The sequence below is a fragment of the Chiloscyllium punctatum genome, chromosome 23 (assembly GCF_047496795.1).
Source record: "Chiloscyllium punctatum isolate Juve2018m chromosome 23, sChiPun1.3, whole genome shotgun sequence".
Lineage (NCBI taxonomy): Eukaryota > Metazoa > Chordata > Chondrichthyes > Orectolobiformes > Hemiscylliidae > Chiloscyllium > Chiloscyllium punctatum.
In genome coordinates, this window is record NC_092761.1 from 84802444 (window position 1) to 84827628 (window position 25185).

The 25185-nt window shown below is 42.0% G+C and overlaps 1 protein-coding gene across 4 annotated transcripts in view; it reads right to left on the reverse strand.

The window, feature by feature from the left end:
* abcg4a (ATP-binding cassette, sub-family G (WHITE), member 4a) overlaps positions 1–25185 on the reverse strand; it is a 140838-nt gene that overhangs the window by 86956 nt on the left and 28697 nt on the right. For 3 of the 4 annotated variants that reach the window (XM_072593340.1, XM_072593342.1, XM_072593344.1), the window contains exon 2: positions 12688–12931. In XM_072593340.1, coding sequence (XP_072449441.1) covers positions 12688–12931 — 244 coding nt within the window. The remainder of the gene's footprint in view (positions 1–12687; positions 12932–25185) is intronic. The other variant, XM_072593341.1, reaches the window with a different exon arrangement.

The following is a 25185-nucleotide window of genomic DNA, read 5'->3' on the forward strand; positions in this document are numbered from 1 at the left end:
TGCATGTTTTCCCTGTTTCTGCGTAGGTTTCCTCTGGGTGCTCTGGTTTCCTCTCACAATCCAAAGATGTGCAGGTCAGGTGAATTGGTCATGCTCAATTGCCCATAGTGTTAGGTGCATTAGTCAGGGGTAAATATAGTGTAGGAGAATGGGTCTGGGTGGGTTATTCTTTGGAGGGTCATTGTGGACTTGTTGGGCCGAAGGGCCGGTTTCCCGACTGTAGGGAATCTAATCTATCCTTCTGGGGATGGGTTCTCAAATCCCACTGTGACAGCTGGTTAAATTCAACTAAAGTCTTTTTTTTGAAAAAAAATCTGATATTGAACAGTAGTCTCCATGAAATGAACCATGCAGCAAAGCCCAAAATTGCTGGAAAAACTCAGCAGATCTGATAGCATTTAGCAGAGTGTCATTGGACCTGAAGTGTTCGCTCTGCTTTCTGCCTACGGATGCGACTAGACCCGCTGATTTTCTTCAACCATTTCCATTTAATGTTTCCGATCTTCAGCATCTGCACATTCTTTTGTTTTACTTAATGAAATCAACCATCATTGATTATCATCAAACCCCACCGGTTCACTCATAACCCTCAGAGAAGGGAATCTGCTGCCTTTACTCTATATGTGACTCCAGGCCCAGTGTAATGTGGTTGATTCTGAATGGCTCTTTGAAATAGCTTATCAAACTTATTCACTCAGCTGTATTCAAGAAGACAGTTCCCCAGGGCCTCGGGATGGGCATTAAATACTGGCCATGCTACTGACAACCACATCCCATGAACAAATGTGACTGCATCATGCATTCTGAGCATTTATCCTTCACCTAGCTTGGATGAATAGGTAATATTTTGGTCAGGTGCTATTTAAAAATCCACAGCTTGTCATCTCCACCAACAGAAAACAAATACAGCTGTTGAACTTTGCTGATTTAGGTGCCAATTGTGTTTCGGGGGTAACATGCCTTCCTGAGTGTAAAGCCTGCAGTTTTCAGTTCCAGAAATGAAAGCACAAAGTCTAAGTGGCTGCTGGATTTACAGAGATTTCATTGTCCAGATATCACATCTAACAGAAGCACCACCCACCCTCACAGATGGACAGAAGAGGTCCCACACAATAGAATTAGTTATCCTTCTTAAAAACCGAAAGAACTGCGGATGCTGTAAATCACAAACAAAACCAGAAATTGCTGGAAAAACTCAGCAGGTCTGGCAGCATCTGTGGACAGAAATCAGAGTTAAAATTTCGGGTCAAGTGACCCTTCCTCAGAACTGACCCGAAACATTAGAACATAGAACACAGAACATAGAAAAGTACAGCACAGAACAAGCCCTTTGGCCCACGATGTTGTGCTGAGATTTAATCCAATGTAAAATATAGTAACTTAACCTACACACCCCTCAACTCACTGCTAGCCATGTGCATGTCCAGCAGTCGCTTAAATGTCCCCAATGACTTTGCTTCCACCACCACAGCTGATTTCTCTCCACAACTCCTGACAAACCTGCTCCAGCAGACCTTTTCCAGCAATTTCTGGTTTTGTTTCAGGTTATCTTTCATATCCTGGTCAATATTTATTCTCATACAATACCTGAAAGAGGATTATATACCTATTATCATATTCCCCTGTTCATAGGATCTTGCTGCACACAGATTGGCTGCTGTGTTTCCTACTATCCAGTGACTACAATTCATTGGCTGTAAAGAACTTTGGACATCCTGTGGCTAGAAATGGATGGCAAATAAATGCAAGTTTTTCTTGATTGCATTTGACATTTGAGCAAGTTGCTCTGACTTGACCAAATACCAAGTGAACTTGCAGGACTAACCCTTTGGCTAAGTAGACATTGGGATTTTACTTCAAACTGGCAAAAATCCACAGTGATCCCATTAGTGCAATACCCCTTGAGTTCATAAATATGTTTAGTCTTATCATAGAAATGTGGGTTAAATCATAAAGAATAGCAATCCTTCCATATTGCAAAAACACTTCACACATTTAATTACTTTTGGATGCTTAGGCTGCTGTCAAAGGGATGTGCTCAGCAGCCATTTTGTGTTCCACACAAACCAAATACCAGGTTTGGTCACATTGCAAATGAGGGAAGTTAAGCTGTTTGGAAAGAGAAAGTCCACAATTGTACACAGTACAAACACACAAGACAACACAGTGATTCCTGACACATCCAGACAATAGGCACAGTGGTGTACAAATTACAGTGTAACAAAAGAACAATAATTAATAACTTCCCTCTTGACATCAAGGCTGCCTTTGACGGAGTGTAGCTTCAAGAAATCCTAGCAAGTGGAGTCAATGGGGAATCGGACAAAATCATCACTAGTTGGGACCATACTTAGTACACAGGAAGATGGTTGTTATTATTGGAAGTCAGTTATTGCAGCTCCAGGACATCTCTGCATGATTCTTGCAGTATCCTAGGCCCAACCATCTTCAGCTGCTTTATTAAAGAGTTTCTATCATAAGGTCAGAGTGAAAATGTTTGCCAATGGTTGTCCATTGTTCAGCACCGCTTGCAACTTCTCAGATATTGAAGCAGTCCATGTCCATATGCAGCAAGACTTAGGCAGTACCCAGGTTTGGGCTGATAAGTGTAGTAATATTCATGCAACTTACTTGTCAGAAAATGACTATCTCCAGAAAGAGTGAATCTAACCATCACCTCTCGACACATAATGGTGTTACCTTCATTGGATTCCCCCCCTCAATCAACTGATGGGAGATTGACTAGGAACTGAAATGGACTAACCATATGAATACTGTGGCTACAAGAGCAGGTCAGAGTTTGGGAATTCTGCGCAAATACTCCATCTCCTGACTTCCCTGAGCCTGTCTACTATCTACCAGGCACAAGTCAGGAAAGCGATAGCATATTATGGATGGGCACAGCTCCACTAACATTCAAGAAGCTAGGACCATTTAGCACAAAACAGCTCAGTTGATTAGCACCTTCAAAGTTCAGTTCCTCCAGCCTCGATACACAGTGGCAATAGTGTGTACCATCTACAAGATGTGCTGTAGTAACCCAAAGATTTACTGACAGCACCTTCCAAATCCACTCCCTCTTCCAGCCAGAAATGCAAAAATCACAAGTACATGGGAACTTGTAAGTACCCTTTCAAGCCACACATCTTCCTGACTTGAATATATCACTGTTTCTGAGTATTAAGGAAAGACTGAGACTGTGAGGGTGAGTGTAAAAATGAGTTAGTGAGCGAAGGAGGGAGTTGATGCATTTAAACGTGAATGACTGTGGCAACAGCACAGGCAATAAAGAGAATTTACTCTAATCAGCACGGTGCTTGTGAACTCCCGAAGGAACTATAATGTGGGAAACTGTGACAATGTCTGTGTAGTGATTAACTGAAAATACAATCCACCGGTGGCTCCATAATACCTGTGACTTATTTTAGAAATGTAAGCAAGTCCAAAAGGAATTCCTGATTCTGAATGCACGATGAGAATTGAAATGTTAAACTTCTATGTTCATTCCACAGCTCCCTTGCAATGTTCTCCCTTTCCGAATTGTGCCGGTTCATGTTTGTATAACACCTCTTGGTTCCTGGCTGCCTTAATGAGTGTCCATTAGTCAGAGAGTGTCAGTTGGCTATTTGACTGCAGAGGGCTTCATAGCCAAGCCAGAACCTGCCCAGTGGATGCTTAAGGATGTGATGCCAATCAAGTGGGCTGCTTTATCCTGGATGGTGTCAAGTTTCTTGAGTTGAACTCACCCAGGCAAGTGAGATGAATTTTATGACCCTCCTGACTGGTGCCTTGCAGATGCTGGACAGGCTTTGGGAAGTGAGTTACTCAGTATAGAATTCTTAGCCTCTGATCTGCTCTTGTAGCTACAGTATTTCGTTCAGTTTCTGGTCAATAGGAACTCCTAGGATGTTGACAATGGGGTATCCAATGATGGTAATGCCGCTGAATGTCAAGGAACGATAGTTAGGGTCTCTTCTATTGGAGATGGTCGTTTTTTGGCACTTGTGTGATGTGAAGGTTACTTGTCAGTGGTCAGCCCAAACATGGATATTGTCCAGGTCTTGTTGCATTTGGATATAGACTGCTTGTAACATGTACAGAAGACCATGAGGCACAGGAGCAGAAGTAGATCTTTGGCCTGTCAAGTCCATTCTGCCATTCAATAAGATCATGGTTGATTTGATAATCCTCAATTCCACTTTCCTACTTTCTCTATGATCCTTTATTCCCTTACTGATTAAAGATCTCTCTCTTGCAGCTTTGAATATACTTAATAATCCAGTTTCCAGAGCCCTTCATGGTAAAGAATTCCATAGATTCATCAGAAATAATTCCCATCTCGGTCTTAAATAGCTGACTTCCTACTTGGAGATAATAACATCTGGTAATCGACCCTCCCACAAGAGGAAACAAACTTTCCGCAGCTACCCATCCAAGTACCCTAAGAATCTAATACATTTCAAAGAGGTCTCCTCCCATTCTTCTAAACTCCAATGACTAAACGCCCAACCTAATCAACCTCTCCTCAGAAGACAGTCCCCCTCACACCTGCGATCAATCTAGTTAACCTTCTCTAGGCTGCTTCCCATCCCAATGCATACTTAGTTAGGTAAGAGAACAAAAACTGTTCACAGTACTCCAGGTGTGAACTGACTAGTGTTTCATATAATTTTAACAAGGCTCCCAATCTCATTCCTGATGAAGGGCTCTGGCCCAAAACGTCGATTTTCCTGCTCCTCGGATGCTGCCTGACCTGCTGTGCTTTTCCAGCAGCACTCTAATCTTAGCTCAATTGTCATTACCTTTGAAATAAAGGCCAACATTCCATTTGCCATCATGTTACCCAGTGAATGGGTGGCACGGTGGCACAGTGGTTAGCACTGCTGCCTCACAGCGCCAGAGACCCGGGTTCAATTCCCGCCTCAGGCAACTATCTGTGTGGAGTTTGCACATTCTCCCCAAGTCTGCGTGGGTTTCCTCCAGGTGCTCCGGTTTCCTCCCGCAGTCCAAAAATGTGCAGGTTAGGTGAATTGGCCATGCTAAGTTGCCTGTAATGTTAGGTGAAGGAATAAATGTAGGGGGATGGGATGCTCTTCGGAGGGTCGGTGTGGACTTGTTGGGCTGAAGGGCCTGTTTCCACACTGTAGGGAATCTAATCTGAATTTGGATGCTAGCTGTTTATGTCACATGCACAAGGATCTCCAAATTCAACTGTGCTACATTTTTCTGGAGTTCATTTAAATAATATTTAGCTCTTAATATTCCTGACAAAGAGCATAACCTCACACTTTCTCATGTTATGTGACATCTGCCAAATGTCTGCCCATTCACTTAACCCATCTACATCTCACTGTAGATTCCACGTGTCATCTTCACTACTTGCCTTTCCAGCTATTTTTGTGTTCGAGTCATAGAGATGTATAGAGCATAAACAAAAACCCTTCGGTCCAACATGTCCATGCCAACCAGATATCCTCAGTTAATCTAGTCCCATTTGCCAACATTTGACCCATATCCTTCTAAACCCTTCCTGTTCATGTACCCATCCAGATGGCTTTTAAGTGTTGTAATTGTACCAGCCTCCACCACTTTCTCTGGCAGTTCATTCCATACATGTAATACCCTCTGTATGAAAAAAGTTGCCCTTTAGGTTCCTTTAAAAACTTTCCCCCTTTACCTTAAACCTATGCCTTCTAGTTTTGGACTCCCCTACCCTGGGGAAAAGACCTTGGCTATTCACCCTATCCATGCCCCTCATGATTTTATAAACCTCTATAAAGGTCACCCCTCATCCTCTGATGCTCCAGGGAAAATGGCCCCAGGCTAGTTAACATCTCCCTCCAGCTCAAACCCTCTAACACTGGCAACATACTTGTAAATCCGCAAGGATTTAACAACAACCCTGGTTAGAGTACATTCATTTTCTTCACTAAAGTCAGTAATATGCATTGTGGCCCCAGCACTGATCACTGTGGTTCACCACTAGTTAGAGTTTGCCATCCTGAAGATGCTTCCTTTAATCCTAGGGTGGCACAGTGGCTAGCACTGCTGCCTCTCAGAGCCAGAGACCCAGGTTCAATTCCCACCTCAGGCCACTGTCTGTGTGGAGTTTGCACATTCTCCCAGTGTCTGTATGGGTTTCCTCCGGGTGCTCCAGTTTCCTCCCACAGTTCGAAACAAACGTGCAGGTTAGGTGAATTGGCCATGCTCAATTGCCTGTAGTGTTAGGTGAAGGGGTAGATGTAGGGAAATGGGTCTGGGTGGGTTGCTCTTCGGAGGGTTGGTGTGGACTTGTTTTATTCATTATCGAAGACTAAAACTTGTGTTTTCTAAATGGATCGGCATTGCTCCAATAGGATGATGTCAGCAGAGCACATTAATGCTCCTGTATTATCTATGGGTGCACGTGCTGCTTGCACATCAAGAGCAGGGTCAAAGTAAATTTAACTAGACATCATGGCAACACTGTGTGATAACTGATTTAAAACTCAAATAGACAGCTCCAAATCAATCTCAGAAAAAAGCCGTACTCAATGACAGTCAGAGGACAAGGCTCCTCTGAGCACAGACCTCCTTCAGGTTTTCACCTAGCAGACAAACATTGAGTTGGATGAGCAAATTATAAATTAATGACATAGATTAATGTTTTTAAAAGGATGGGAAATAAATGCTGTCCAAATCAGCAACATCCACATCCCAAGAAAAACTAAATACAATAAAAATGACTATCACTTAAAAATAGAGATAGTACGCTGAGAATAAATAACTGGACAAGGACTGGTCATCTCATACATTTCCTTTAATGACAGCAACTGGTAATAGAGAGAGAGGGAGAAAGAAAGAAAAAGAGAGGGAAAAAAAAGAAAAAGAGAGAGTGAAAGAGAGAGAAAGAAAAAGAATGAAAGAGAGAGAGAGAAAGGGAGAGAAAGAAAGAAGGAGAAAGAAAGAGAGGGAGGGGTGAGAGAGAAAGAAAGGAGAGAGAGAGAGAGAGATAAGGGAGGAACAGACAGAAGGAAACAGAACATAAGAGATTCATAGTCATATAATGCTCAGCATGTCTCAGGATTATCTTCTAACTCTTCACTTCATATTGAATTACTTAAATGCAGTGACTATTGTTACAAACAAATCATGGCAGCCATTGAGAACAGCAAGACCTTATGAAGAGGGATGGGTTGAATGGTAATTTTGTCAACTTTCAGCAATGCTGACTGAGGAAACAGCATTTCCCAGAATATTAGGAGAATCTTGAGTTTGTTTTCAGATTTAGTGTCCCTGGAGTCAACAGTCCAGGTAAATGAGCTTTAGTTGAACCTGCTACATGAAGGATGGCCCTTCTGACAGTGTGCAGGAGTGCCTCAGTATTCCTGATGAAGGGTTTTTGCCTGAAATGTTGATTTTCCTACTCCTTAGATGCTGCTTGACCTGCTGTGCTTTTCCAGCAACATACTAATCTTGACTAAATCTCGAGCATCTGCAGTACCCACTTTTGCCTAGGATTAGATTAGATTAGATTACTTACAGTGTGGAAACAGGCCCTTCGGCCCAACAAGTCCACACTGCCCCGCCGAAGCGCAACCCACCCATACCCCTACATCTACCCCTTACCTAACACTACGGGCAATTTAGCATGGCCAATTCACCTGACCTGCACATCTTTGGAGTGTGGGAGGAAACCGGAGCACCCGGAGGAAACCCACGCAGACACGGGGAGAATGTGCAAACTCCACACAGAGAGTCGCCTGAGGTGGGAATTGAACCCGGGTCTCTGGCGCTGTGAGGCAGCAGTGCTAACCACTGTGCCACCGTGCCACCCAAAAGAAAGAGTAGGAGTTCCTCAGTAACCCACTGTGGATAATGAACTGAACCTCCTGGCTTCTGACTTTGGTGAGGGTTTTTGGGTGATGGGGAAAGAGTGATACTTGGAAAGAAAAGCCATTTTTATAATTACCAAAGGACTTCAATTCCACGCATGAATCTTTCCATGATTAATTTCTGTCAGGCTGAAATCACAGTGTAATTATAACCTCCAGCAAGTAGCTGCACCCTTGTGTTTAGTAAGATACCTAGAAATCTAACAGGAGAACACCATTTAGTCTCTCAAGCCTCTCCTGTTACTCAATGTGATCATGATTGAACACAATCTGTCTCCACCTAACTTCTCTTATTCTTCTAACCTCTCAAAAATACAGGCCCCAATCTCCCCTCACGGGGCAGCTGGGTCATTCCAGAAACATATCTGAAGAACCACCAATGCATACTTTCTGTGGTCCTTCCACATTGGACCTTTGCCCTGTGTTCCTCCATAATTTTCATTAACATAGAAGTAGCAATCTTTGTTTTAAGCCCACTGGGACTTTATCCGACCCTCATCCGCAATCTTCTCCAGTCTTAACTTCATGCTTGTAGGCCTTTGGTCTTACCACTCAAGCCCCTTGCATTACTCTCCACTTCTCTCTGCTTCACTCCGGGTGCAAGAACTTCCAACTCTCTTACGTAATGTTTCCAATCAGAAGGAACGCTTCACACCAGACCTTTCCCGAAGGTGCTGCTACTTTAGGTAGCAACATTGTAATGAGAATTGCAAATAAGTGGAGTACTCCCCACTTTCCTGGATGGGTGCAGATCTAACAACAGACAGGAAGCTCAACACTATCCAGAACAAAGCAGCCTGCTTGATTGCCATTTCACCCATAAACTTTCACTCCCTCCAGCAATGTCCTATAGCAGCAGTGTGCACCATCTGCAAGATGTACTGCAGAAATTCACCAGGGTTCCTCAGATAGTACCCTCCAAACCTGTGACCACTTCCATCGAGAAGCACAAGGGTAGCACATACTTAGGAACTTGTCCACCCCTCCAAAACGTTCCCCTCCAAACTACTCACCATCCAGACTTGGAAATATATCAGTATTCCTGGATTAACATCCTGGAATTTCCTCCCTAAGGCATTGTGTCTACCTTCATCAAATGGACTGCAGTGGTACAGGAAGTGGATGTGTTGGTGTTAGACTAGGATGGACAAAGTCAAAAATCCCGGTGTGATGTGATTTCTAAAGGCAGTTCACCACCACCTTCTCAATGGCAACTATGCATCAGCAATAAATGCTGGTCCAGCCAGCGATACCCACATCCTATTATTGAAAAAAAACTAAGTAATAAAATAAATGGTGATTTAACCCCTTCTCTCAGTTGTAGAGCTGGTAGATTGTGTCACAATCAGCTCAGGATTCTTTCACCCAGTTATCAAATACTTCTGCCTGTCTTGGTAAAAGATGGTTGAGGATCAAAAAAAACCCTTTGAAACAACCTGAGGTTTCAGGCCTTTCTCCTTCTAACAAAAGCATGACTTCAGAGAGGGGGATCAATAGAAATTTATGCTGGTTTTGCAAAAACAAAACAAGTTCAGATTACAATTCACAACGGCACAAAATTACTGAGTTTGACAGTGAATGTGGCAAAGACAGTGTAGCTCACTCATTTTATGTTCACTCTAAGAATCACTTACTAATGTTCTCAGACCTTGGAGCTAGACATTATACACTCAGCCAGAACAGACTGCATAACACGTGTTTTCTAGTCAATGGATACCCATTTTCCTGTTTTAATAGCAGCAGGGATTTTCTCAAATTATACACTCTGTGGGATAAGGCAATTATCAGACAATGTTACTTGGCTGAAGATCCATAATGGTCCTCAACTCTGTGAAGACCAAAGATTGGCACCAGGTTAATATTCTGAGTGTGAGAACTTCACAACCATAAGATCTCAGTCACTCTGTGCTAGAAAAATGGCTGGATGTTTTTTTTTAGGTCCTACTACTGTATTTTTCTATTATAAAGGCAAAGCCACACAGGAATCGAAGACAGCATAGTCAACGAGTCAACTAAGCTAGCCCAAGGCCAACCATAAATCAAACAAAGGCAGCTCTCATGGAAAGACAAGGTTGTACATTCAGAAATCACAAAATAACGACGGCATGTTATTAAGCTGATCTTAGTTCCCTCCCTAGAAAGATCCTAATATCTTTAATGTAAAACATTCTGTTTTTCCCTAAAAGATTCCCTGGGTTTCCACCTTCAATGCTCTTCCTAAAAGTTCATTTCATATGTTGGCTGTGCTTTGCTTACAGAAGAATGTCCTAATTTAGTCTTCACTAGTTTCAATCCATGTCCCCTTTATTTTATTCAACAAATAACCAAATTTGCTTTTCCATTCTAATAATTATCTCATGGAAGATCAAAGCTTGGGAAGTTTCTTTCTTGACTGAAAAGACCAGGTTGCTCCACTCATGTCCAATTGCAGAGACTTTGGATATGTTGGACAAGCCTTTGAACTTTTCTCTATAGTGCTTCCATCACTTAAAGCGGTGAGGTTTAAACAGAGCACTGTATAGTTTAGCTACAACTTAATCTGACTTATTTTCTGCCACAGCTTTCTGTCTGCTTTCTCCTGAAGGCCTATCTGCCTTTGATTAGAAAAATAAGTTAAATTAAAAAAAACAGCAATGTGTTCAGAGATGGTATTACACATCTCTGGAACAGGTGGGACTTGAAACCAGGTCTCTCTGTCTGGGGTAGGGACACTACCACTACAACACAAAAGGGCCCCAATTTGCCTCTTTTTAAAAATTGATCTATTTTTCTAACCAAATTGTGTCATAACATCGCTGGAGCAGGTGGGACTTGAACCCAGGGCTCCTGGTTCAGGGGTAGGGTCACTACTACTGTAACACAAAAGGGCCCCAATCTACCTCTGGGATCATAGCACTCACTCATAGCTGCCAAGACCCTACACTCTAGGCCTACCTTCTTAAACCACTCCACCTCTTTCTTCTGCAGCATTCCCCACTGTCACTGTCTAATATCCCCTTATGTGTCACATCAAACATTGCCATTCAGCATTATTCATGGAGCCTGTGTGTTTTTTCCCCCATTCTTTGTGCAGAATTTTACACTCACCTGAAGTAAATTCCATTTGCCCACTTAAAAAAAAAAAGATTTTATCCAATGCATTCCATACTTCCTTCGCCACATCCTCCAAGACCTCGGTCCTTCCTGGTTTGGTATCAGTTGTCCAATTTGTTGCGTTTAAACTTTAGACAGCTGTTTGACATTATGAAATGGGACATTCCAATATAAATATACCCATCTCTCTGTGTAATGAAGTCACAGAATCAAGAATCCCTACAATGTGGAAGCAGGCCATTCAGCCCATCAAGCCTGCAGCGACCCTCTAAATAACATCGCACCCAGACCCATCCCTATAAACCTGCATTTTTGCCAAGGCTAACCCACCCATCCCTGGACACCATGGCCAAATCTACCTAACCTGCACATCTTTAGGCTGCAGGAGGAAACCTACGCAAACATCAGGAGAACATGCAAACTCCACACAGTCACCTGGAATCAAACCCAGGTCCCCGGCACTGTGAGGCAGCAGTGCTAACCACTGAGCCACTGTACCACCGAGTCAGTGCAGTGTCTTCAGTCAGTCAGTCAGCTATGTGGATGCAATGTACAGTAACAGCAGCAAGCACCGTCCCTAGAATGTGTGTGTAAGCATGTGATATCAAAGCTATGCAAAATAGTGATGTTAATAAACTTCAAGACATCTGTATTGACAAAAATCCAACTCTGTGACATAGGTTACATGGACTAACATTTGGAAAACCTCAAAAGTCCATCATTTGATCCAGCCTCTCCAATATAGGTGATTTATGGAAATTAGTGTCAATAGTAGTTCTATTACTGATCCATGCAAACACCACTCCTTATTCCCCAAACACCCCAATCCTCTTCATATTCCAACATAATTTCTTGTATGAATTTGTTGATTTCTATCCTTAAAACAATTCTTATTCAATCCTTGGGTTTACCCTAAATCTCAACACTTTGAGTTCACAGTAAAAGCCTTTGATGTACAAATGTTTCCCAGCTCATTGGACTCATCACTTCAGAAAAGAATCATGTAGTTGACCAGACAGGATCCTTTACTTCTGAGTATTAGCCTCAAGAAATTCTGCATTAAAAAGCAATGCATTAATCGACTGTGGATTAAACAATGGATTATGGTGGTTTATGTGTTTAAGAAAGGTAGCACTTTTCCTCCCTTTCAATGAGATTAATTGAACCTAGTTACAGCTTTACCTACTAATTAGACCTGGGTCATTCAGTGATGTCAGGGTGCACTTTTCGCAAAAGAAAGTGAAGCTTAAATTCACTCTTCCCAAAACCTGTTTGTTCTATTTTCATTTGTGGGTTGTGGGTGTCATAGAGTCATAAAGTCGTGACTGGCTAGGTCAGCATTTATTGCCTATCCCTGTTGACGTTAGGAAAGCAGACTATTTCGAAACTGAGATTCAAGCAGTTTCTCAGGCAAGGGATCTCTGGACCAAGTCAGGCACACAGAGTTAAAATTTCATTTCGAGTCACCATAGTCCCATCGGACTGCTTTTTCGTTAGGGAGTTTAACCTGAATGGTCACTGACCCTCACACAAGGGATGAGGTTGTGAGAAGGTGAGACCTTCATGGTGAGTTTAGCATGTGAGGGAAGTGAATGGATCAACCAAGATCTCCCTGAAAGTAGAACATGGGGCTGAATGGCCTATACCTGTTCCATGAACTCTGGAACAAAAACAGACACAAGTGTGTTACAAACGAACAAAGAAGCAAAACAAATCTTACCCCTACCTCTTTTCTTCCAGCAAGACCCCTCACTGACGGAGTAGGAGAGGTCATTGAACTCTATATCCACCGCTGGGCGTTTGGGCAGATGGGAGAATCGCTGTGCCTCGGTGATGTGGTTCTCCACCTTCTTGAGGTGTGTGGTGAGGAGAGGTGCATCCTGGGAGGCGCCATTGCAAACCGCATCTTCTAAAGCGATTGACACACAACCAGGATCGACTGGCTTTTCAGCCATCACTCCACGCTGTAAGACAAGAGACAGGCAAGGTCAATCAGGATGGATGACTGAGTTGTTGGATCTGCTCCAAAGTATTTTTTGCATTCCCCATGAAAGATAGAAATAAGATGGCTAAATGATGCCAGTCTTAACTCAATGGAAACACTCTCACCTGATCATTTACTTAAGTGCTGTATGTGGAAGCTTGCTGTGCACAGGTTGCTGTCTGTATTTCCTATATTACAAACAGCGACCACACTTTAAGAGTACAGTAATGATAGTAAAACTCTTGGAGATCTCCTGAGAATGTCAATTCTAGATTAGCCTTGAGTTCAATTAATGACCGGTCTGGCACAAAGGATTGAAGGCTCTACTTCTGTTTCCACATGGAAGGTGCTAGAAAAGTCTTTTTTAACTCACCAACAGGCTATGGTTGATACACATCTGTGGAATTTAAAATATTTACACGGTTAGTACATACCTTGGTCAACATAAGTACTTCACAGCTCATTTCGGATGTTGGAACCAGTGCTGGATTTGTTCACCGTTATTATTATTAGCGTCACTTAACTAATTCTGGACATGGTTATCCACAATTCTTATATTTGTTCATGGGATGTGTACACCACTGGCTGGGCCAGCCTGTATTGCCCATCCCGAATTGCCCTTGGAGTAGGTGGTGGCAAGCTGCCTTCTTGAAACATTGCAGTCCTTGGGGTGTAGGTACACCCAGAATGCTGTTCGGAGCAGAGTTCCAGGATATCGACCCAGCAACACTGAAGGAACAGGCAACCTAGTTCCAGCTCAGGCTGGCGCGTGGTGTGTGTGAAGGGGACATGGTGAAATGAGAACTGCAAATTATGATACAAATGTGACTCGAGTATTGGCTAATGACCCCACTATGGATATGTGATGTCATCTTGTGGAGTAATGGGCATTCTCATCTCAACTGATATGGTGCCAAGAAGATACAATCATCTGCAGGATGACTGATACCTGACTGAAATGATGCTGGCCCCAGTACACAGTACCTAGGGGCCAAACTAGTTTGCTTTAGTTGGTAACACATGCACCTTCATCAGAGGATTCCAGGCTCAAGTCTCCCTGCAGAACTTGGTGGGGCTTCTGTTTTGGTACAGAAAGAGTTACAACGTTAGGTGGTAAATCACAGAATCCTTACAGTGCAGAAAGAGGCCGTTTAGCTCATCGAGTCTCCACCAACCCTCCAAACAGCATCCCACCCAGACCTACCCTATCCCCACATTTACCATCGCTAATTCACATAACCTAACATAACCTGCACATCTTTGGACTATGGGAGTAAACCTGAGCACCCACACACTCAGGGGAGAACTTGCAAACTCCACACAGATGGACACCCAGGGCTGAAATCAAACCCAGGTCCCTGGTGCTGTGAGACAGCAGTGCTAATCATTTTGCCACCCTTATGCACAAATGCTATATAGAAAAAGTCCTGCCTATTTTTCTATTTACCAACAGTTGTTTAATGCAATGTACATGAAATGCTTTGGGATGCTGTCAAAGATATATATCCAGTACAGCTCTTAGGCACAACTGAACTTTTCTTCCTCTCCATCAGCGGTGTCTTTTTTTCAATCTATTAACCACCACCAGTAAATCACCTATATGTCAATGATATAGTCAGCAACTGTATTTATACAAGCCATTGTTTAAACATTACTTTCAATTCATCCTCATTGTATAAAATTACTGAAAGGGTTATCTCCATTTCTGATTCACTCATAACTAGATGACTTCTTAATTTGGATTCTTCAATGCCGTACATTTATTGAACTGAGGATTTATAACAGCCAATCTCATAGAGTCATACAGATGTACAGCATGGAAACAGACCCTTCAGTCCAACCCATCCATGCTGACCAGATATCCCAACCCAATCTAGCTCCACTTGTCAGCACCCGGCCCATATCCCTCCAAACCCTTCCTATTTAAATACCCATCCAAATGTCTCTGAAATGTTGCAATTGTATCAGCCTCCACTACATCCTCTGGCAGCTCATTCCATACACGTACCACCCTCTGCGTGAAAAGGTTGCCCCTTAAGTCTCTTTTATATCTTTCCCCTCTCACCCTAAACCTATGCCCTCTAGTTCTGGACTAGGGAAAAGACTTTGTCTATTCATCCTATCCATGCCCCTCATAATTTACTGGTCACTATTAACATTTAAAGACCTAGAATCAAAGACCTCAATCCCTAAATTTGCAGGTAACACCGACTTGGACAAAATTGTTGGGGGATGAGGGAGGAATAGTAACCATCAATAAAACTGCCAAAATATTATATAATTCTTGTTGCCATCTTAAAGTTAGAGACACTAGTGAGGGTGCAGAGAAGATTTTCAAGGATGATACCAGAAATGTATGAGAATATCACAGGAGGTCTTGCAGACTGGTTGTTTCTGGTCTTATTGCTTGAGAGATAACTAAGGTATGACTGAACAGAGGTACACAAAGTGATGAAAAGTTTCATTGGAGTGGATACAGAGAAAACGTTCCCTCCATTGGGGAAATAGTACAACCAGAGGCTATCATTTTCAAGATAGTCACTAAGAAATCCAATAGGAAATTCAGATGAACCATCCTGACCCAAACAATGGTGAGAATTTGAAACCAGGTAGGAGTTGAGGTGAATAGTACAGATATAGTTAAGGAGCAGTTGATTGGCATAAATGAGGGAGGAGGCTATATAGCATTACAATAATCGGTTTGGATGAAGTAGATGGAGGAGGCTTTGGTGGAGATCATGCCAGCATTGACTGGTTGGGCTGAATAACCTGCTTGAATTCAATGCATCCTATCCATCCTTACGCAATTGCCTGATTCCATCCAGAAACAATGCAGCTTTTCAGAATGTAAGCAATTATGTATAAAATGCGAGTCCTGGTTAAGCATTTTCTGCTGGTCTTGTCTATGCTGAGTTAGTAAACAAATGATTAAGTTGGCATTGTTACAAAGACTTGGGTATTTTAGTCTGGAGCTTAAAGAGCTTCTGAACATACCGTGAAAGCACTTATCCCAGTTCAGCTAAACTATAATTAAAGATAATAAAGGACTAATGTACTCAATGTTTGGGGTGTATTTTATCTGAATAAACTCTCAGCACTGCTGTGCTGGAGGCTTTTCATATAGGTTTTACAGTCATACAGAACTGGAGCTGGAGTAGATTATTCAGCCATTCAATAAGACCATGGCTGGTCTATTTGCATTTTGAATTCTACATCCCCATCTAACCCAATAAACACTCATCCCCTTATAAAATGACATCTCCACAGGAAATGACATCACCAACCCAAAGAAACCCAAACATATAAATAGAAAGCAGGAATTATCAGCAGTGCTTTGCCTGAGGCCCACTGAAGATGTTAACTAGTATGCTGATGAAACATCTGGAAATGAACCTTACAGCTCAGCGAGCAAACCTACATCCAGAACCTCAACCTGAGCTACAAATCTTCTCAAAACTCGCTAATGTCTGCTACTGTCTTAAAACATTCAATGAGCCTACTTCCATCACCTTCAGAGGCAGAGAGAACTCCAAAATAAAAATGTCTCCACATCTCTGTCCTAAATGGGTGACTCCCAATTTTAAAACAGTGCCCCCTGGTTTTGGATGCATCCACAGGAAGAGTCATCCTCTGCACGTCTACCGTGTGAAGACCATTCAGGGTCTTGAATACTTCACTTTAGTTACCCTTCACTCTTCACAACTCCAGTGAAAACAAGCTTGTTTAAAGAGGCTCACTCATTTCAGGTATCAATCTAGCAAACCTCCTCTGAACCACCTCCAGTGTATTTACAATCCTCCCTAAACAAGGAGACTAAAACTCTATGTGGTATTTGAGATGTGGTCTCTCCAATGCTCTATAAAACTGAAGCACGACATCATCTCTTCATAAAAAGGACTGCATCTGACATGCTTGACTTGCAAATTAATGTTTTGTGACTCATGTACTAGAACATTGAAATCCTTCCGTTACCTGGAATTCTGCAGTCATTGTCTATTTAAGTAATATTTTTAATGCTTTTTGATTTTTCCTACCAAAGTGAATCACTTCACATTTTCCCACATTACACTCCATCTGCCAGACTTTTGCCCACTCACTCAAACTATCTACATTCATCAGCAACCTTATTATACCTTCTTCACAACATCCTTATCCTTGTGCTGTTCGTGAGTTGATCTACCACACCTTCATTCCTTCTCATCTAGGTTATTGATGTAAGTTTTTAAAAACATTGAGTCTCCAGAACAGACATCTGCAAGACTCCACTTGTCACATCCTGCCAGTCAGCCAACGATCCGTTTATATATAGTCTCTATTCTCTACTGGACAACCAATCTTCTGTCTATCCCCACAATGAGCTTTCATGTTCTAAAAGGAAATGTACCAATCATCTTTTCAAATTCAACTCAAATGACATCATGCAATTGGCAGTTTAGTAAGGTCTAGATGTGAGTATGAATAAAGCTGTGGCAGAATGGTTTTGTTTAATATCATTCATGAAGTCGTTATACACTTACATTGCAAACAAATATAAATCACTTATTTTATGATACTGGTGCGTTCAAAGAGCAATGTATCTTAACCAGTCTTGGTGCAGGAGCTATTGCAATCTCTGCTAATAATTTGCCATATAGAACAAAAGTTGAAATATATGTTAAAACAAACTCCTGCAACATTTGCAAATTTGGAATCAAGACCAAGTATTCTCTTTAGGTGCTTAAAAATGTGTTGCTGGAAAAGCGCAGCAGGTCAGGCAGCACCCAAGGAACAGGAGAATCGATGTTTCGGGCATAAGCCCTTCTTCAGGAATGCCTGAAGGGCTTATGCCCAAAACGTCGATTCTCCTGTTCCTTTGATGCTGCCTGACCTGCTGCGCTTTTCCAGCAACACAGTTTTAAGCTCTGATCTCCAGCATCTGCAGTCCTCACTTTCTCCTATTCTCTTTAGGTGGTCAAGCTATGGAGTAGGGGAGAATTGGATGAGGTCATCCTGATCCCCATTTTTTTAAAAAAAGGTGTTGCAGGCTTTCTATGTAGATAACAGGCTGTCTGGTCTGACTAGTCCATGCTAATGTAATTCCTCAATAGGAATCTCCTTCCATCATTTTTTACTAATCCTAACATTATATCTTTTCTCCCTCATGCATTTATGCAGCTTCCAGACCTAAACTATCAAAAGGCATTGCACCCTTGGAACTGGGAAACTTAAATTCTATTAATTGAATAAATCAGGGACAAAAAGCTACCATCAGTAATGGTGATATTAAACCATTGCATTGTTGTAAAAACTAAATCTATTTCATGAATTTCCCTTAAGGATAGTACTCTACTGTCCTCTCTCTTGGCCTGTATATGACTTCTGATCCATGCTGCCCTCTCATATGGCCTATCAAGCCATTCAGTTGTGTTCACAAAGAAGGCTCATCAGGGAGGTTCAAGTCAGTAGTTGGGGGAATTTGAGTTCAATTAAAATCTGGAATAAATGTCTAATGACAACTATGAAACCACTGTTGGAAAAACCCATCTGGTTCACTATTGTCCTTTATGGAAGGAAACTGCTGCTTTACTTGTCTCCAAATTAACATCAATGCTGTTGACCCTTAACTGTCTTCTGGGTAACAAGGGATGGGCACTAACTGCTGGCCTACCCAGTGATGCCCATATCCAAATGAATTAATTTAATAAACGTTACAGAAATTTAGGAATTGGTTGATAGGTTCCGTGGTCCCAAATATACTAATTGATGCTGCTATGTCAACTGGGAAATTGTGTTTCCTAGCAATTTATAGATTAGTGAACAGAATACATTGTGGGGTCAGTGACTCAAAAATGACTTTATTCCAGAACTGAAAGTTTGCATTTTTGCTTAAGAGAAAACAAGACTGAAGCCCAAAAGAACTTACTGCCAAAAGTTCCACTTCATTGGAAAAGTATCTGCAAGAGGAGACCTCTGGTGATGCAGAGAAAGCTGAAATAGGACTTTCAGATCTTCTAAAGCAGCAGCACGAGACCATTGTCATAACCACCAGCCACATAGTCAGTAAGTTCTAGATTAATATAGTTTGTGTACCTCCCTTTCTTTTGGTCATGATTCAAGTTATAGCAGACCAGAATCAGACATTTTGTATAAACAGGTTAAAGGTTAATTTATTACAAGTATGACTGAAGGTTCCTTTGGTTAAAAAAAAGTAAGAATCTATGACTGTCAGTAACCGTCCTACAAGGTAAAAACAATGACTGCAGATGCTGAAAACCAAGTACTGGATTAGTGGTGCTGGAAGAGCACAGCAGTTCAGGCAGCATCCAACTAATCCAGTAACCGTCCTACACTGAACCCAAAAGGTTCTTCATCAAAAGCAAGGCAAAGATCCACATACATTCTTGTTCAAAATAGGTGACCAGAAATTGAGTTTGAATTAGAATTTTACAGGGGTTTTAATCACTGTCTTGTCTCGCTCATCTAATGCAGCATTGATCAGAAATTAAACTTGGAGAGGTCAAAGCCTTTTTCACTTTGTACCTTACCTTCAGGCAGGGAACAGAGGGATTCCTTTAGAATAACATCACGGTCAGCACAGACACGGTTGGGCCGAAGGGCCTGCTCCTGTGCTGTACTGTTCTCTGATAATGAGATAAGTTGTTGACAAGAAATTAATCCAGTTTTTCAGGATTAAAATAAGCACCAATAAGATGAAAGAAAATCTTATGAAATGAAAATCCCAATGGATCTCTGTGGGAGACAGTTGGGGCCCACTGCTCAAGTTCCTCTTTGCTGAAGCAAAGTAGTTAACGCTTGAAGTCAGACCCAGCGGCTGTGTTGGCTTCTGCAGTTGCATGCTTGGTCTTTTCTTGCACAGGAAGACTAGGAGGTCTTTGGAAGAAGAGAAGATTCCTTCTTCACTGGTTCCGTACTTCTAGCATTGACAAATTCAACAGAACAGTGTATGATTTCAGTCTACATTTTTTCTTTGTCCTCCTATGGTTTAAAAAAACTCTGCTCTCTAAGGGTAGTTCTTACACACTTCTCCTTGGAATTTTGCACACTGGTTATTCTTAGGCAGGTATCCATATACAGCTCAACATGGTGACATGTTAATTTTGAGGAAGTGCAACATAAAGATATTAATTATGTTGAGTCTCTTTACAGTTCAAGCCATCTGCTGTTGCTCTCAAAAGTTAGAATTCTCACACCTCCATTTGCCTGTCAGATACTGAAGCGATCGCTATCCATACCCACCAATACCTGAACATCATCCAAGCTTGGGCTGATAAGTGATAAGTAACATTGCTGTCACACAAGTACCAGGCAATGACCATCTAATAAGAGACATTTCTAAATGGCATCCCTTGACATGCGATGTTATTAGCATTGCTGAACTCCCATTATCAACATACTGGAGGTTACTACTGACCAGAAATTGAACTCGACTAGTCAAACAAATACAATGGGCGCAACAGCAGGTCAAATACTGGTATTGTTTTGATGAGTAAATACCTCCAGTCTCCCCAATGCCTGTCTACCTTCCATAAGGCACAACTACGGATTGTAATAGAATACTCTCCACTTTCCTGAATTGGTACAGCTCCAAAAACATTCAAAACATTTGAGAACACTCAGAGCAAAGCTCCATCCACCACAATCAACATTCACCAATGATGCATAGTGCTAACAGTATACATCATCTGCAGTGACTCACCCATGCATCTTTAAAAGCACTTTCCATATGCGTGACTTCCTCCGCTGAGGATAACAAGGTCTGCAGATGTATAGTATTACCACCACCACCTGCATGCTTCCCTCCCAGTCATATATTATCCTGATTTAGAACGACATCGCTGTTCCTACACTTACTGAGGCAAAACTCCTGATGCATCCTGCCCAACAGCACTGTGGGAGTCCCTATGCCCCAAAGACGGCAGCAGTTCAAGGAGGCCAGTTTCTCAAGGGCAATGAAGGAATGTTGGCTGAGCAATACCCACTCCCTAGGAAAGAATGAAAACAAACTCCTGATTTTCAACCCATCCAGGCACTACTTTCTGTTAGAGCTTGTAGCTGTACAATCAGATGACTTCCAGCTACTTTGAGTTTGGTTAGAGTCACATTAGCTCTTTACAAAATAAAATCCATTACCATGACCCCTTTGTTCATGACACTGCAGTTTCAGAATTCATTAAAAAGATCGTGGTTAAACATTTGTCAGGAAGAAGACAATCAATAGCTGGAAACCAGTCATCAGGAAGGACAACTGACACTAGGACTCGTTTCATTAGATGAAAAGGCAGTAACACTGCTGCAATAGAATGAGACCAAGAGCCTTCATTTTACAAATGTATTTTATGATCATTTATGTGTCCCATCTTCATTCATTTATTTTCTTGCTTTTCTGCAGTATTCCCAGTCTGTTTTTTTTAATAATCACTGCAGCACCCCTTGCTCCCATTGCTTGTGGGATTGACCTTCTCTGGTGATCGTTCAGCACAAGACGGCCATTCAAGGGACAACCGAAAACTTGCCTTCTGCGCCAACTCATTCGTTCCCAAGCCCCGAAACAGTCAAAATTCTTCTCTTTTCACAAAAGACAGCCACATGCAACCTCTGCTCGGTTCCAGCCAACTACATCTAATTCCCACAATGCACCTCCACCTAGGTTTCTTAATATGTAGAGTTGCATTTCCCTATTGAGGAGTTTGTAAAGATGAATGAAACAAGAATGATTTTGCTCCCAGTGATGATTAAGAGATTCCCTTTGGGAAGACACCCAGCCATGAGAGCAATTAACAAACACAGTCACTTCCTTAAAGAAAGCATTGATGCTTTCTAATAATTTGCTATTTCTTTTCCAGATGTAAATTAATGCTTCACCTCATTAATTTTATTCTGAATTCCATAGGCCACCATATCTGGCAATGATATTGATTGGGAAAGAATACTATAACAGGAAACACTGTGAACGCTGGAAATCAGAAAGAAAACAGGAATTGCTAGAAAATCTCAGCAGGTCTGGCAGCATACGTGGGGAGAAAGCAGAGTTAATTTTTCGGGTTGAGTGACCCTTCTTCAGAACTGAAACATTTATTCTGCTTTCTCTCCGCAGATGCTATCAGCCCTGCTGAGCTTTTCCAGCAATTTTTGTTTTTGTTAACTACTGTTATCAGACATCAATAACTGAAAACGTTTTTTTTCAAAATCCATTCTTGAGCACTGCTGGCAAGACCAAAACTTAATTCCCATCTCCAATTGCTCTTGAGAAGGTGGTAGTAATGAGCCCTGACTTTGGACATTAGTCCATGTTATAAAGTGAGGGACAACACACAATGTTTTCTATTGCAATTTGAAAAGTGATGAAGGTCAATCACTTACCTGTGGATCTGAAATAAGAAGTTGGCTGGACCAAGAACAGATGAGAGAATTTTTTTCCCCTGAAGAACTAGTTGGGTTTTATCAACAATCCTGTAGTTTAATGATTATTAATGAGACTACCATTTAATTGTGGACTTGTTAATTGCCCCACTTGCTACGTTGGATTTAAACTCACTGCTGTGAGAGTTCATGCAGCAGAACCAGGAAAGTCACCATCACTTTAAGGTGATAACTACGTCCCATAAATTAATTTTAAAAATTAAAAATTTTGCAAAGAATCGATTTCCGCAATGCAGTCTTGGTAGAAGTTGGAAATAGCATCTCATTAACGACTGAGTTTTTTGAAGAGGTGACAAAGAAGATTGATGAAGTTAAAGCTTTAGACCTGATCTGTATGGACTTCTGCAAAGTGTTCGACAAGGTTCTGCATGGTAAATTGGTTCGTAAGGTTAGATCACATGGGATCCAGGGGGAGCTACTCACTGGACAAAAAATTAGCTTAGAGGTAGGACACAGAGCATGGTGATAGAGGGTTGTTTTCTGGACTGAAGGCCTATGACCAGCAGTGTGCTGCAAGGACAGGTGCTGGGTTGATTGCTCTTTGTCATGTACATAAATGATTAGGATGGGAATATAGGAGGTATAGTCAGTAAGTTTGCAGATGACATCAAAATCAGTGGTGTGGTAGACAGTGAAGATGATCATCTCAAAGTACAATAGGACTTGATTAGATTAGATCCCCCCACAGTATGGCAATAGGCCCTTTGACCCAAGTCCACACCAACCCTCCGAACAGTAACCCACCCAGACCCTATATTTACCCTTGATGAATGCACCTAACACTATGAGTAATTTAGCATGGCCAATTCACCTGGCTTGAACATCTTTGGATTGTGGGAGAAAACCAGAGCACCCGGAGGAAACCCACACAGACATGGGGATAATGTGCAAACTCCACGCAGGCAGTTAAACCCGGAAGCCTGGAGCTGTGAGGCAGCAGTGTTAACCACTGAGCCACCATGCCGCCCCACCTGAATCAGATGGGCCAATGGACTGAGGTGTGGCTGATGGAGTTTAATTGAGATAAATGTGAGGTGTTGCATTTTGGAAAGGTAAATCAGGGCAGGACTTATACACTCAATGGTAGGGCCCTGGAGGGTGTTGCTGAACAATGAGACCTAGGAGCGCAGGTGCATTGTTCTTGAAAATGGGGTCACAAGTAGACGGGGGGAAAACAGCATTTGGCACACTTGCCTTCATTTGTCGGAACATTTAAGAGTTAAGCTGTCATGTTCGACCATACAGGACACTAGTGAGACCACTTTTGGAACACTGCGCACAATTCTGGTTGCCTTTCTATGGGAAGGATGTTATTGAATTTGAGCAAGTGCAGAAAAGATTTACAAGGAGGTAAGTGGATCTGGGGGAGGTTGAGTTATAGGAATAATCTGAACGGGCTGGGGCTTTTATCTCCCACCGCCTACCCCCTCAAATGTCAGAACCTGAGGGGGATGACCTTACAGAGGTTTATAAAATCATGAGGGGAATGAATAGGGTGAATAGCCAAGGTTTTTCTGATAGGGCTGGGGAGTCCAAAACTAGGCAACACAGGTTTAAAGTGAGAGGGGAAAGATTTAAGCAAAGACCTGAAGGGTAATTTTTTTCACATAGAGGGTGGTGGGTGTATGAAATGAGTTGCCAGAGGAAATAGTGAAGGTGAGCATAAATACAGCATTTAAAAGACGCCTGGATGGGTATATGAATAGGAAGGGTATGGAGGGATATAGGCCAAATGCTGGCAAATGGGACTAGGTCAGATTGGGATGTCTGGTTGGTGTGGACGGATTGGACCAAAGGGTCTTTTTCCATGCTGTATGACCCCATGACTCTAACTGATTTTATGGATAGCCATGTCACCAATCTGAACCATGACTTTGGCCAAGAACAAAAAGGCTCTCTGGATGACTGATGTGCACAAACAGAGGCCATGGAAGTGAGGAAGAGAAAGCAAACCAGTAAACTTGCAAGGACTTGGTAAATGAATAATCCTCGCTGAGAGGGAAAACTGTTATGCTGAAGCAGTGTCCTTACCCACGGACAAGATGGTAGCCAGAGAAATCACTCAACATCTCATCATGGGTCATCCTTGCACTTCTTCTTATAGTCAATCATTTTAGGGAGTCTACAAAATAGGACCCCAATCACCTTTTACCTGGCATTGGCACATTGTATACGGAGGTTCCAAGAAAGGGGCATGAGGATTTAAAGGAGAAAGTCAATTAAAGAGAGTAACTAAACAATTCCCAATGACAGGCACCTTTGCTGTCAAGGAGCAATGTGAGGTATTTGGGCTTTTTGGGGATGGGCGGATCTACCAGGTCCATTGGATTTATTTCACTAGGGCATGAGTGCACATGGACAGAGGGAAATAGCCCTATAGGTAGCTCCTTATCTCCACTTAGTAAAAGCCAGCTGGAAATAGTTGGTGCCATTATTACGGAGTGCTCGAGTATATAGTGATGCCCCTCATTTTAAGTAGTTTGTGCAAATACACACACATACACAGACACACACACACACACACACAGACACACACATACAGACACACACCTGAACAAGGAGGATGTGTGGAAAGAAGTCATATGGACAAGTGAACCAGGTTGCCTCTTCCTGTGTTATATATTCTATATATTATATGTGCACATAGATATATAAGTTTATGTATGAACATAAGAGGTAGGTAATGTCACTGGACTAGCAATCTAGAGGCTCAAGCTAAACACCGCAGCTGGTGGTATTTAAATCCAATTAATAAATCTGGAATTGAAAGCTAGTCTCAGCAGTGGTGACCAGGACAACTATCACCAATTGTTG